General features: G+C 42.2%; 1 protein-coding gene across 5 annotated transcripts in view; it reads right to left on the bottom strand.

Annotated features, from left to right (window-relative positions):
* The window catches only part of LOC126427382 (uncharacterized), a 420,537-nt gene that overhangs the window by 220,662 nt on the left and 186,487 nt on the right, over positions 1-13,388 (bottom strand). For all 5 annotated transcript variants that reach the window (XM_050089736.1, XM_050089734.1, XM_050089737.1 and 2 more), the window contains one exon: positions 670-844. In XM_050089736.1, the coding sequence (XP_049945693.1) occupies positions 670-844 (175 nt within the window). The remainder of the gene's footprint in view (positions 1-669; positions 845-13,388) is intronic.

Consider the following 13,388-nt stretch of genomic DNA (forward strand, 5'->3'; position numbering starts at 1 on the left):
CTAAGGTAAGTCTTTCCTTTCCCGGGATTGGAATGACTCCTTACCCTCTCCCTTAAAACCCACATTCTTTCGTCTTTCCCTCTCCTTCCCTCTTTTCCGATGAAGCAACCGTGGGTTGCGAAAGCTTGAATTTTGTGTGTGTGTTTGTGTTTGTTTGTGCCTCTATCAACACACCAACTCTTTCGTTTGGTAAGTTACATCATCTTTGTTTTTAGAACTTATAGGGTACCTAGAGTGGCGAGTGGGCGTCACGTGCGGAAGCCATGAAGAGAAGCTTACGAGAGTGGACCACTGCACGAGTCAGGAGTGGAACGACAGAGGATCTCAGAGATACGTAACACGGGTACGAGAGTAAGTGAGGGTATTTGGACAGTAGGGTGAGTGAATGAGAGAGAAGGGACAGGGAAGCAAGTTTCACACGTAAGAAAGGAACATACAGGTTCAATGTTGTATCTGTGTGTCAGAGGTAATTAGGGAAGGCAGAGAAGAGAACAAAAACACAAAGTCCAAACAAAGAAGCTTAGGCTAAGAAAGTCTGTAAAATATCACCTCACCAGTTTGTTAGAAACTGACTGGTTTGACATGCAATGTTATTAGCTTTTGACTGTTAGGAAGTAGGAAGCATTTTTCCTTCAGAGTTGACAGGCAAATTAGGAAAACATGCAGTACCTCGTTTTGCAACGGGTAGAGGGCTCGCAGAGCCGGCCCTGGGCGTACTGCGGCGGCCGCTTGTGAGGCAGTGTCTGGGTGCAGTGGCGCTGCAGTCGGTTCACCAGCTGCCACTTGCAGCAGTACTGGTTGGGCGAGCTGAAGTTCTCCCGCAGTGTGTCCGCGAACGAAGGCACTGTGCCGTTCAAAATGAGAACAGTTCGCATTAGAACTTTACAGCTCCGAACAGAGTCGATACGAGAGGTAGTCAGAGTTTTCATTAACGGATAAAAAGATAAGGCTACACAATTAATTTTTCATGCATTTGATGGCACACGTCTGCAGTCACGGACAATCGAATAGCCGCGGCACAGTACTGTGGCACACAGCGAGAGGATCCACAACGACACGGTGTGGCCCGTCGGTAAAGTGGAGTATCGTGCATTAATCCGACATCGGCAACAAGAGAGGAGCTGCAGCAGTGTACGTTTAATACAGGGGGCTAAACGAGTCGTGTCAATACTGCTCCTCGAGATCTCTGCTGCGGCCTCGGTTCAGTTCGGTTCGGTTGGCTTTCCAAACAGACGCGAATAGTTGCAGACACCTCTGGACGCAACCTATGTCACGTTCAAAATGTTATTCGAGGTGTTGAAAACTGATCCGTAACTAACTTTTTTTTTCCTTTTCCACTATGACCTTAACTGCAATACTGTGATGTAGTGTGGGATTCTTTGGAATAATGGGTTCCACCAGCTCTATCTTCTTAAGCCAGCAAAAGATGTTCACTATAACTGAAAATGTAGTTAAATATACCGCATTTACTCGAATCTAAGCCGCACTTTTTTCCGGTTTTTGTAACCCAAAAAAAACGCCTGCGGCTTAGAATCGAGTGCAAAGTAAGTGGAAGTTCTGTAAAAAGTTGGTAGGTGCCGCCACAACTAACTTCTGCCGATGAATATATGTAGCGCTACAGAGGCATACTTTGCAGGCACAAAGATAAATACTGGCGCCGAAACCTCTGTGTCAGTAAATAAATTTTAAAAAAAAGGTGGAAGACGAGCCCCGAGTTTCGACCACTGCATTTTCATACATTATCCAACGAAGTAAATACAAATTCCGTATTGTTCATCTTGGAATGTAGCAGCCTTTCAATGTACTAGGAAAATCCGACTGGCAAGACTGTTTGGGATGTTTGTCAATAAGGCCAACTCTACGTTCTGAATTTTTTCCTACCTGTGACGAGAGATGGTTGCTAATAGGAACTTTTATTAATTGTGAATCACATGCAGTATTCTCTTCACCATAAGAATAATACGAATATAAACATTTTGCCATGTATTCTTCCGTGTTTGCTGCTATCTCATTTAAATCCTGTCTGCCTCATAAACTACAAAACTAGAGTGAGACAACAGCAAATGCTGCATAATATACATATCATGTCATGTTTATATTCGTATTGTTCTTATGCCTAATAGTGATACAGTCAGAAATGAAGCACGGCAATTGACAAGATTTTTAAATCTAAGATGACTAATTTCTGTGCAGAATGTAATGTACTAAAGAGGCGTCTGCAAAGATTTTCAAACGGAGAAAAATTTTCGCTAAACTCTCCTTCACAACATCTTCTATCACACGCAGTCTATTATTTGGCTCTTGTTGATTATTATCAAAGAAAGCAGCAGTGTAAGTAACAACAAATAGCAGTCTCTTGCCACTGTTTCGCTAATGAGATGATTCCTCTCTTTTTTTTTTAAATTGGAAGCGGTGGCAGCGCGCAAAAAAGCAAGCCATGCCGCGAGCGGCAACAGATCGCAATAATGCATTTTCAGCTTAGAGTGACGTAAACACCTATAACAAAGAGAACGGCACTTATCAGATCAAAGAAAAATAAGCAATTGATTCAAACCAGACGAAGCACGTGAAAAAGGAAGGGTACCCGTATAAATACAGACGGAGCGCCTGATGCATAGCAATGGCTATCTGGTAAAGCTTAACTGCTAAGCTTACGACTCGAACCAAACTACTGTAGCTGTATCGTAATTCATTCGACCTAAATTGTGTCTCATATTACAATGGACCAACTTTGTTTCAATTTGGAGGTGCGGCCTAAAACTTTTCTCTCCCCTTGAATTTCGAGTCTCAAATTTCAGGTGCGGCTTATATTCAAGAAATTTTTTTTTCCTCGGTTTCGAGTCTCATTTTCCAGGTGCGGCTTAGATTCGAGTAAATATGGTAGTGGATACATGTGGAACATGCCACTGTGCAGGCTTTGGTTTAATGTATGTATAAATAGAAGTGCAAAAGCCACCAGCTCTGGACATCAGCTATCATACTACAGAACTGTCAATTCTGGCCTGACTATCAGATGTTGAAGCATCAGATATACCTGTTATGATATACAATCTATATAAAAAAAAGTAAAAAAACACAAACAAACAAACAAATCACCATAACAGTATTATCCAAATGGCAGACAGTACATATGATGTACATGTACCATCAAACAAATCATACAGTTTCAGAAAAAAAGGATGACTTATTCAAGAGGGCTTCACACGTTTGGGTGGGTCAGTAATGCATTGATCCACCTCTCGTCCCTATGCAAGCCCAGTTATTTGGCTCGGCACTGATCGACAGAACTGTCGGATGTCCTCCTGAAGGATACTGTGCCGAATTCCATCCAATTGGTCCATTAGATCATCAAAATCCCAAGCTGGTCGGTGGGCCCTGCGCGTAATGCTCCTAAGGTTCTCAACTGGAGAGAATTTGGCAACGTTTTTGGTCACAGTAGGGTTTGGCAAGCACAAAGACAAGCACTAGAAACCATCCCTGCTTGCAGTCAGGGATTATTTTGCTGAAACATAAGTCCGTGATGGCATGCCCTGAGGGACAACAAAATGGGGCATAGAATACAGTTGACGTACAACTGCATACGGCGAGTGTTTTTGCTACTCGTCTTCGTGCTTGATAAACCCTCCCTCGGCCAATGAGGTTGCCGATCTCTCCCCACCTGAGAACGTTCGGAGCACTACGGGCACGGCCCTCCAAGCTGCTGGGGACTCGAACCATGTAATGTACCAATTACCCAATTTGGCACGGTATCTATCAATCAATGTCAAGCCGAATAACTGCTTGCATAAGGGCCCGAGATGGATCAACGCATTACTAATTTGGTCAATTTGTGAAGTACTTTTGTTTTGAATAAATCATTGAATTTCCTGAAATTGTGATCATTACATGCATTCGTACATCACATCTACTGATTTTTGTCCTATTCAGATAATTCCTTCATGGTTACGTCTTTTTTGTCTTAGAGGGTATTATAAGCTACAATTTATAAATGATCTGCTTCATTCACCATTATAAAAGTAAATATACAATGTAAATGTTGTTATAATACAAGGGAGTTAAGGAAATTGTCTATGACATTTAGTAGCTTAAATAGATCAGAACTATTTCCAGTTCTACATAGGGAGATAGTATGCCCCTGAGTTCTCCATCATTCATATGAGGGGAATTCAATATGTAAGTTACACATGTCATACCGCTATTGTAAGAAGAGAGTAAATGTTCCAGATTTCCTGCAGAGACAGCTCTGCTGTGGTGCAAATAACAGATGCATCACAGTCTGGGAGCACAATCTGGAACTGTTAACTTCAGTCGAAGTACACTACTGGCCATTAAAATTGATACACCATGAAGATGACGTGCTACAGACGCGAAAATTTAACCGACAGGAAGAAGATGCTGTGATATGCAAATGATTAGCTTTTCAGAGCATTCACATAAGGTTGGCGCCGGTGGCGACACCTACAACGTGCTGACATGAGGAAAGTTTCCAACGAATTTCTCATACACAAACAGCAGTTGACCGGCGTTACCTGCTGAAACATTGTTGTGATGCCTCGTGTAAGGAGGAGAAATGCGTACCATCACGTTTCCGATTTTGATTAAGGTCCGATTGTAGCCCATCGCGATTGCGGTTTATCGTATCGCGACATTGCTGCCCGCGTTGGTAGAGACCCAATGACTGTTAGCAGAATATGGAATCGGTGGGTTCAGGAGGGTAATACGGAACGCTATGCTGGATCCCCACAGCCTCGTATCACTAGCAGTTGAGATGACAGGCATCTTATCCTCATGGCTGTAATGGATTGTGCAGCCACGTCTCGATCCCTGAGTCAAAAGATGGGGACGTTTGGAAGACAACAACCACCTGCACTAACAGTTCGACGATGTTTGCAGCAGCATGGACTATCAGCTCGGAGACCGTGGCTGCGATTACCCTTGACGCTGCACAGACAGGAGCGCATGCGATGGTGTACTCAACGATGAACTTGGGTGCACGAATGGCAAAACATTTTTTCGTATGAATCCAGGTTCCGTTTACAGAATCATGATGCTCGCATACGTGTTTGGCGACATCACGGTGAACGCACATTGGAAGCATGTATTCGTCATCACCATACTGGCGTATCACCCAGCGTGATGGTATAGGGTGCCATTGGTTACATGTCTCGGTCACCTCTTGTTCGCATTGACAGAACTTTGAACTGTGGACGTTACATTTCAGATGTGTTACGACCCGTGGCTCTACCCTTCATTCGATCCCTGCGAAACGCTATATTTCAGCAGGATAATGCATGACCGCATGTTGCAGGTCCTGTATGGGCCTTTCTGGATACAGAAAATGTTCGACTGCTGCCCTGCCCAGCGCATTCTCCAGATCTCTCACCAATTGAAAACGTCTGGTGAATGGTGGCCAAGCAACTGGCTCGTCACAATACGCCACCTACTACTCCTGATAAACTATGGTATCATGTTGAAGCTGCATGGGCAGCTGTACCTGTACACGCCATCCAAGCTCTGTTTGACTCAACGCCCAGGCTATCAAGGCTGTTATTACGGCCAGAGGTGGTTGTTCTGGGTACTGATTTCTCAGTATCTATGCACCCAAATTGCGTGAAAATGTAATCAAATGTCAGTTCTAGTATAATATATTTGTCCAATGAATAACCATTTATCATCTGCATTTCTTCTTGGTGTAGCAATTTTAATGGCCCATAGTGTATGTAGGACAGTACGATTCTTGTGGGCAAATTGTCAAAACTACACACAGATTCCCCTCGAAATTCTGACAGTATATGGAGAAAATACAATGTTGTGTCCAGCTCTAGAGAAACAGTGCCAACAATTTGACTGACTGTGCACAAACACGGGTGACACCGATCGAGAAGGAATGCCGTCAACACCGACTGCAGACACCAGTGTACGTCCGAGCGAGGAAATGATTCGCTGCAATATCTGGTTTACCAACAGTGAGGATATTCACATGGCAGTTTTCAAATGTCTGCACGACATAGGAGTAGCTTTTTATCATCGAGGACTTGAGCAATTGGTACAACATTCCGACTGTTGTTTACAGAGACTAGAAAAATGCTATCATTTATTTGTGACACTGAAGAATAGTGCAGCATTCACGAAAGTTACTTAGGCTGCCTTAATAATGTGCAACTTATTTTTAAAATGGGTATTACAAGAGAATCTGCTGCGAATGGTACTCGGGGAGCGCGACAGGCATCTAGCGGTAGCAGGGGTGAAACTACGAAAATTAGCATACACATTATCCGCGCGCCCAAACAGAGAGCAGTTCTAAACTGTCCTCAACCCAGGCAAGCGCAAAAAGGGGTACTGCAGTGTTTTCTGAGTGTTATTTGCTTATTGTTCGGTGGCTAGTAGCTAATTTCAGATTTTTGTGTTGGGGATTTTCCACGTTTTTTTTCCCTTTTTTTTTCTTTTTTCAAAATAAGTAGGTTTCCATAAATGCAAACAATTTGCCAGTAAACTTTCTTTTATACTAACTGCTTGTGAAAGCATTTTTTCTTTCATATTATACAAATGAAATGGAGCAAAGAGGCGTTAAGTATCTAAATTCAGGCATACAGCGAGGAAAGGTGTATGTATGTACACGCTATATTGTGATATGATAGGTGGGCTATCGACCCCCCCCCCCCCCCCTCCCGGCGAAGGAATTTTCAAGCTTGTCCATCGCTACGATAAGTGCCTTAATTTAAATGGCAACTATGTAGAAAAGTAGTATTGAAGTGTGGCTTTCATCTGTATATAATAAAAAAAAATTCCAGTACTTTATTTATTTTTAATTCCAAAACGTAATGTACTTTGTCGATAGCCCTCGTATATTCCACACGTATGGTGTAATAAGTGTACATTAACCAGCATATAGTTACAGATATGCATGCCTGGGGAACTGGGTTTATGCGCATCGTGTAATAGATGTATAAGTACCACTGTACTTGTTGGACCACAATCTAAGCTAGGCAGTTCCAACGCTGCCCCTTTGAGCAAGTGCACCTGTCATCAGGCTCTCAATCAGGTGTAGGTGTAGGTGTAGGTGTGTGTGTGTGTGGGGGGGGGGGGGGGGGGGGGGGTGCAGGAGGGGGGGGGGGGGCTAAGGTATACACCAGATGGACCTATTACATGTGACACACACATGTGCAAGCCACTCAGCCTCCCGGGCCTGTGTGGAATCGGCCTTTGCAGTAGGCTGGCTTACACTATGGCCCGGCTGCAGTTTTCCCACTCCTGTACGCCTGTGCCTACACCCCACTGGCTGCTGCCAGACGGGCACATACACTGGAAAGACCTAACCTAACCAGTCTGTCAGCCAACGGTGCACTGATGGCCTACGTTTCTGCCAGCTCGGCACATATTGTAGCAGCACTGTTCCCTTCAAATGCGGAGAATGACTCACTACCAGATACTCGACTACGGCGGTGCACGGCTATTTTGTTTCGGCCCCTCTCGTGTTAGGATACGGAACTGTGATGTGGAAATTTTGAGGCATACTAGAACTGCAGACCTGTAGTGGCACACTAACAAAAATTAAATACGTAACTGTTTTTTCAAGGTGATAATCAAAACTTTATGACATCCTTGTACAAATATTATGGAATATTTTTTAATTATTTTGAAACAACAACTTTTTCTCCACTAACATACAAAAGTGGGTCTTTCGACAACCACGTTAACTAAAGAGGAGCTACATCAGTGAAATACTTAGTAATAATTCATACAACAACACTCACTAATTTGCGTTTGTGTTGGGGATGAAAGCTTGTGAAAAAATTAAAACTTCTTTGCACGTCACATATGCTCCTGATCACATGCGATTTGTGAATAAATTTCAGCTATCGACAGAAGAGTACAGCTTTAGCAGAACCACAGTTTTTCCCCAGTAGCGTGTGTGTGTGTGTGTGTGTGTGTGTGTGTGTGTGTGTGTGTGTGTGAATAGAAGAAAGAAGGAACACTTAAAACTTTTCATAAAGAACAACCTCAATGGGCGAAAACGACCTCTTTACAATAAGCTACTACCTTTCCAGTTTCAACATTCATGTCCAGCTTACTTGGAGATTGCCTTCAGACCAACAAGAACATGCCTGGACCTCAGTCAAATTTATGCGTGTACTATAACTGATGTAGCTGTGAGACCCACATCACAAAAAATTAAAATAAAAAAAAAAAATCGGAACACCGTGTCGTGGGTCCCCTTATAATTGTAGAACTCAGACATAATTATGTTTTGTGGGCTTAGTTGACTAAATTTTTCAGTGGACATCTGATATAAATTAAGGCAGCATTCACTTCGCCAACCCTGCAATAACTCGCATTGGATTCCCTTTGGCATCCAGTCACACGCATGCCACTTCAGTTGGCAAAACTGCCCGGGCTTTTAAATGGACGATAAAAAGAATTCTGGCAGTCTGAAATAAGTTCAATTCTGCTGAAAGCCAATTTCTTGCCTATTTCATTTCATCTAAACCACAATCCACATTATGTTCCCCCAATATCGAGGTTACTCTAAGAAGGTGCCTGTCACTAATCATCTCTAGTGGATAAAACAGAACTTACAGCTAATAGCAGCAGTGGACAAGTTTCTTTTTAAAATTGATTACCGTATTTACTCGAATCTAAGCCGCACTTTTTTTCCGGTTTTTGTAATCCAAAAAACCGCCTGCGGCTTAGAATCAAGTGCAAAGCAAGCGGAAGTTCTGAAAAATGTTGGTAGGTGCCGCCACAACTAACCTCTGCCGTCGAATATATGTAGCGCTACACAGGCATGCTTTGTAGGCACAAAGATAAATACTGGCGCCAAAACCTCTGCGTCAGTAAATAAATTTAAAGAAAAAAAAAAAAAAAAAAGGTGGAAGACGAGCTTTTTTCTCCGCCCCGAGTTTCGACCACTGCATTTTCATACATTATTCTACGAAGTAAATACAAATTCCGTATTGTTCATCTTCGAATGTAGCAGAATTTCAATGTAATACGAAAATCCGACTGGCAAGACTGTTTGGGATGTTTGTCAATATGGCCAACTCTACGTTCAGAATTTTTTCCTACCTGTGAGAAGAGATGGTTGCTAATAGGAACCTGATGAAATGTGAATCACATGCAGTATTCTCTTCACCATAAGAATAATACGAATATAAACATTTTGCCATGTATTCTTTCGTGTTTACTGCTATCTCATTTCAATCCTGTCTGCCTAATAAACTACGAAACTAGAGTGAGACAACAGCAAACGCGGAAGAATATACGTATCGTTTCATGTTTATATTCGTATTATTCTTATGCCTATTAGTGATACAGTCAGAAATGTAGCACAGCAACTGACTAGATTTTTAAATCTAAGATGACTCTAATTTCTGTGCAGAATTTGATGTACTATGTTCTATCATATGCAGTCTATTATTTGGTTCTTGTTGATCATTATCAAAGAAAGCAGCAGTGTGAGTAACAACAAATAGCAGTCTCTTGCCATTGTTTCGCTAATGAGACGATTCCTCTCTCTCTCTCTTTTTTTTTTTTTTTTTTTTTGTAAGTGGCGGTAGCGCGCACAAAAGCAAGCCATGCCGCGAGCCGCGACAGGCCGTAAACACGCACTATCAGAATGCGACAAACAATGCATGACACAGTACAGTAATGCATTTTCAGCTTAGAGTGACGTAAATACCTATAACAAAGAAAACGGCTCTTATCAGATCAAAGCAGAATAAGCAATCAATTCAAACCAGACGAAGCACGTGAAAAGGGGAAGGGTACCCGTATAAATACGGACGGAGCGCCTGACGCATAGCAATGGCTACCTGGTAAAGTTTAACTCCTAAGCTTACGACTCGAACCAAACTACTGTAGCTGCATCGTCATTCATTCGACCTAAATTGTGTCTCATATTACAATGGACCAACTTTGTTTCGATTTGGAGGTGCGGCCTAAAACTTTTTTCTCCCCTTGAATTTCGAGTCTCAGATTTCAGGTGCGGCTTAGATTCGAGAATTTTTTTTTCCTTTATTTCGAGTCTAATTTTTCAAGTGCGGCTTAGATTCGAGTACGGCTTAGATTCGAGTAAATACGGTACAAGCAGGCCTCAAATCTCCACAACATTGGAGGGCAGACTCAATGATTTGGCTTTCCTCTTTGCAGAAAGTGATATTTAAGACAACTAAGTTATAAACCCACTGTAAGTAGCTTAATCTTGTGTGAAGAGTATGCAAAAGACAACTAGAAAGTAAAATTATTTAAATTCTAACTTGTAGGCTGGTTGACTGGGCACGTAATGCATTGCAATTAAGTATAGGTAGAAGTGAAATACCACGTGATAGGCATAGCGAGGTGCACAAAAAGTACGCTAGCACAGATGATCGGGGTATTCCTGGCCAAAAGTAGTCTATTAGTGTCCGGTGTGTAAAGAAATTTCTGGGAATGTATGTTTCGAACACAACATTGTATGGTAGCAAAATTTGAACTGTGGAAAATTCAGAAAAGAAGTGAATCAAATCATATGAGATGTGATGCTACCGAAGGATGTTAAAGATTAGGCAGACTTATAAGGAATGAGAAGGTTGTCCACAAACTCAACAAAGAAAGGAATGTACAAAGGGGTACCCACAGAAAGTTGGAATTATTTTTTAAAAGTTATATATTTTCAAATCCAGGGTGACAGCTATCGAATTATATGGGGAAAAAACGTAAATTAGTTATAAACAACAGCGAGTAAACACTTTATTCGACATGTAAACATCACTACAGATACTTGGATTTAGATTATAACATGTTTAATATGCTTGCCACCATTGGCAATGATGTGGTGCAGATGAATAGCGAAATTCTGCATGACCCACTGAAGTACCAGAACATCAATGCTGTCGACGGCCTGTATGACTGTCACCTTGTCTTTAATACAGCCCAACAGAAAGGTGTTGCATGTATTCAGATACAGAGAATAAGTCAGCCAATCGAGGCCCGTGCCAGTGGCCTCTGGGTACCCTAGAGCCAGAATGCAGTCCCCAGAGTGCTCCTCTCCGGGACATCAACACTCTCCCGCATCAATGGGATCGAGCTCCGTCTTGCGTGAACCACATCTTGTCAAAACCGGGGTCACTTTGGATAATGGGGATAAAATCATCTTCCGAGCCCTTCATGTGCCGTGCGGTAGTCACCGTGCCGTCGAGGAATATCACACCAATTATTCCGCGACTGTTGTTGCTGAAGAGACTTCTCGATCACGAAATGTGGATTCGCAGTCCACCAAATGTGCCAATTTTGCTTATTGACGAACCCGTCCGAATGAAAGTGGGCTTTGTTGCTAAACCGAACTGTAGATGCATATATTAATTCCCATCGTGCCCAGTGGCCAACCGTGCAGTTTGAACATCCTAAAGTTATTCAGAAGTTATGACAATTTCATTTCATTTGTTCCACCAGTGCTTCCACTGTTCAAAACATTTTTGTAGTCATCTTTAGAAATGGCTGACAGCTCCTCCTCTTCCCCCCCCCCCCCCCCCCCTCCCCCCTCTCTCTTGATTTCTTCAATGTTGTCAAATCAGTGTCCTTTCATCTCTTTTCATGCGTGAAAATAAGAAAATGTCTCATGGAGCCTGGTCAAGCGAGTAATACCGTATTTACTCGAATCTAAGCCGCACCTGAAAAATGAGACTCGAAATCAAGGAAAAAAATTTTCCCGAATCAAAGCCGCGCCTGAAATTTGAGACTCGAAATTCAAGGGAGAGAAAAGTTTTAGGCCGCACCTCCAAATCAAAACAAAGTTAGTCAATTGTAATATGAGACACAATTTAGGATGAATGAATGACGATACAGCTACAGTAGTTTGGTTCGAGTCGTAAGCTTAGCAGTTAAGCTTTACCAGGGTAGCCATTGCTATGTGTCAGGCGCTCTGTCCGTATTTATACGGGAACCCTTCCTTTTTCACGTGCTTCGTCTGGTTTGAATCGATTGCTTATTTTTCTTTGATCTGATAAGTGCTGTTCTCTTTGTTATAGGTGTATACGTCACTCTAAGCTGAAACTGCATTATTGTACTGTGTCATGCATTGTTTGTCAATGTGTGTTCACGACCTCTCACCGCTCGCGGCATGGCTTGCTTTTGAGCGCGCTGGCGCTGCTTACGGGGAGGGCGGGGGAGGTGGGGGGGGGGGGGGGGGGGGGAACAGAGAGAGAGAGAGAGAGAGAGAGAGAGAGAGAGAGAGAGAGAGAGAGAGAGAGGAATTGTCTCATTAGCGAAACAATGGCAAGAGACTGCTATTTGTTGGTACTTAGACTGCTGCTTTCTTTGATAACGATCAACAAGAACCAAATAATAGACTGCGTATGATGTTCTGAACGAGAGTTTAGCGAAAATTTTTCGCCGTTCGAAAATCTTTGCAGACGCCTATTTTGTACATTACATTCTGCACAGAAATTAGAGTCATCTTAGATTTAAAAATCTAGTCAATTGCCATGATTCATTTCTGACTGTATCACTATTAGGCATAAGAATAATACGAATATAAACATGACATGATATGTATATTCTTCCGCGTTCGTTGTTGTCTCACACTAGTTTTGTAGTTTATTAGGCAGACAGGATTTAAATGAGATAGCAGTAAACACGAAAAAATACATGGCAAAATGTTTATATTCGTATTATTCTTATGGTGAAGAGAATACTGCATGTGATTCACAATTCATAAAAGTTCATATTAGAAACCATCTCTTCTCAGGGGTAGGAAAAAATTCAGATTGTAGAATTGGCCATATTGACAAACATCCCAAACAGTCTTGCCAGTCGGATTTTCATAGTACATTGAAATGCTGCTACATTCGAAGATGAACAATACGGAATTTGTATTTACTTCGTTGGATAATGTATGAAAATGCAGTGGTCGAAACTCGGGGTGGAGAAAAAAGCTCTTCTTCCACCTTTCTTTAAATTTATTTACTGACTCAGAGGTTTTGGCGTCAGTATTTGTCTTTGTGCCTGCAAAGCATGCCTGTGCTTACACATATTCGACGGCAGAAGTTAGTTGTGGCGGCACCTACCAACATTTTTCAGAACATCCGCTTACTTTGCACTCGATTCTAAGCCGCAGGCGGTTTTTTGAATTACAAAAACCGGAAAAAAAGTGCGGCTTAGATTCGAGTAAATACGGTATAGGTGGGGCAGCAGTGAAATTTTTAGCCAAAAACTGTCTAACAGAGATGGCTGCTTGTTATGGTGGAAGAACCAGTCTCTTGTCTGCCACAAATCTTCCCTTAAAATTCACTGAACCGAGCTCCATGATAACCTGCTAATCTCTGAAAGTTGATCAATTGTCTGTCGACAGTCTGTGATCACGAGTTCTCGAATTTTTTCAATACTTTCATCAATTCGGGCAGTTAGTGGAC

The sequence above is a fragment of the Schistocerca serialis genome, chromosome 11 (genome assembly GCF_023864345.2).
Source record: "Schistocerca serialis cubense isolate TAMUIC-IGC-003099 chromosome 11, iqSchSeri2.2, whole genome shotgun sequence".
Classification (NCBI taxonomy): Eukaryota; Metazoa; Arthropoda; class Insecta; order Orthoptera; family Acrididae; genus Schistocerca; species Schistocerca serialis.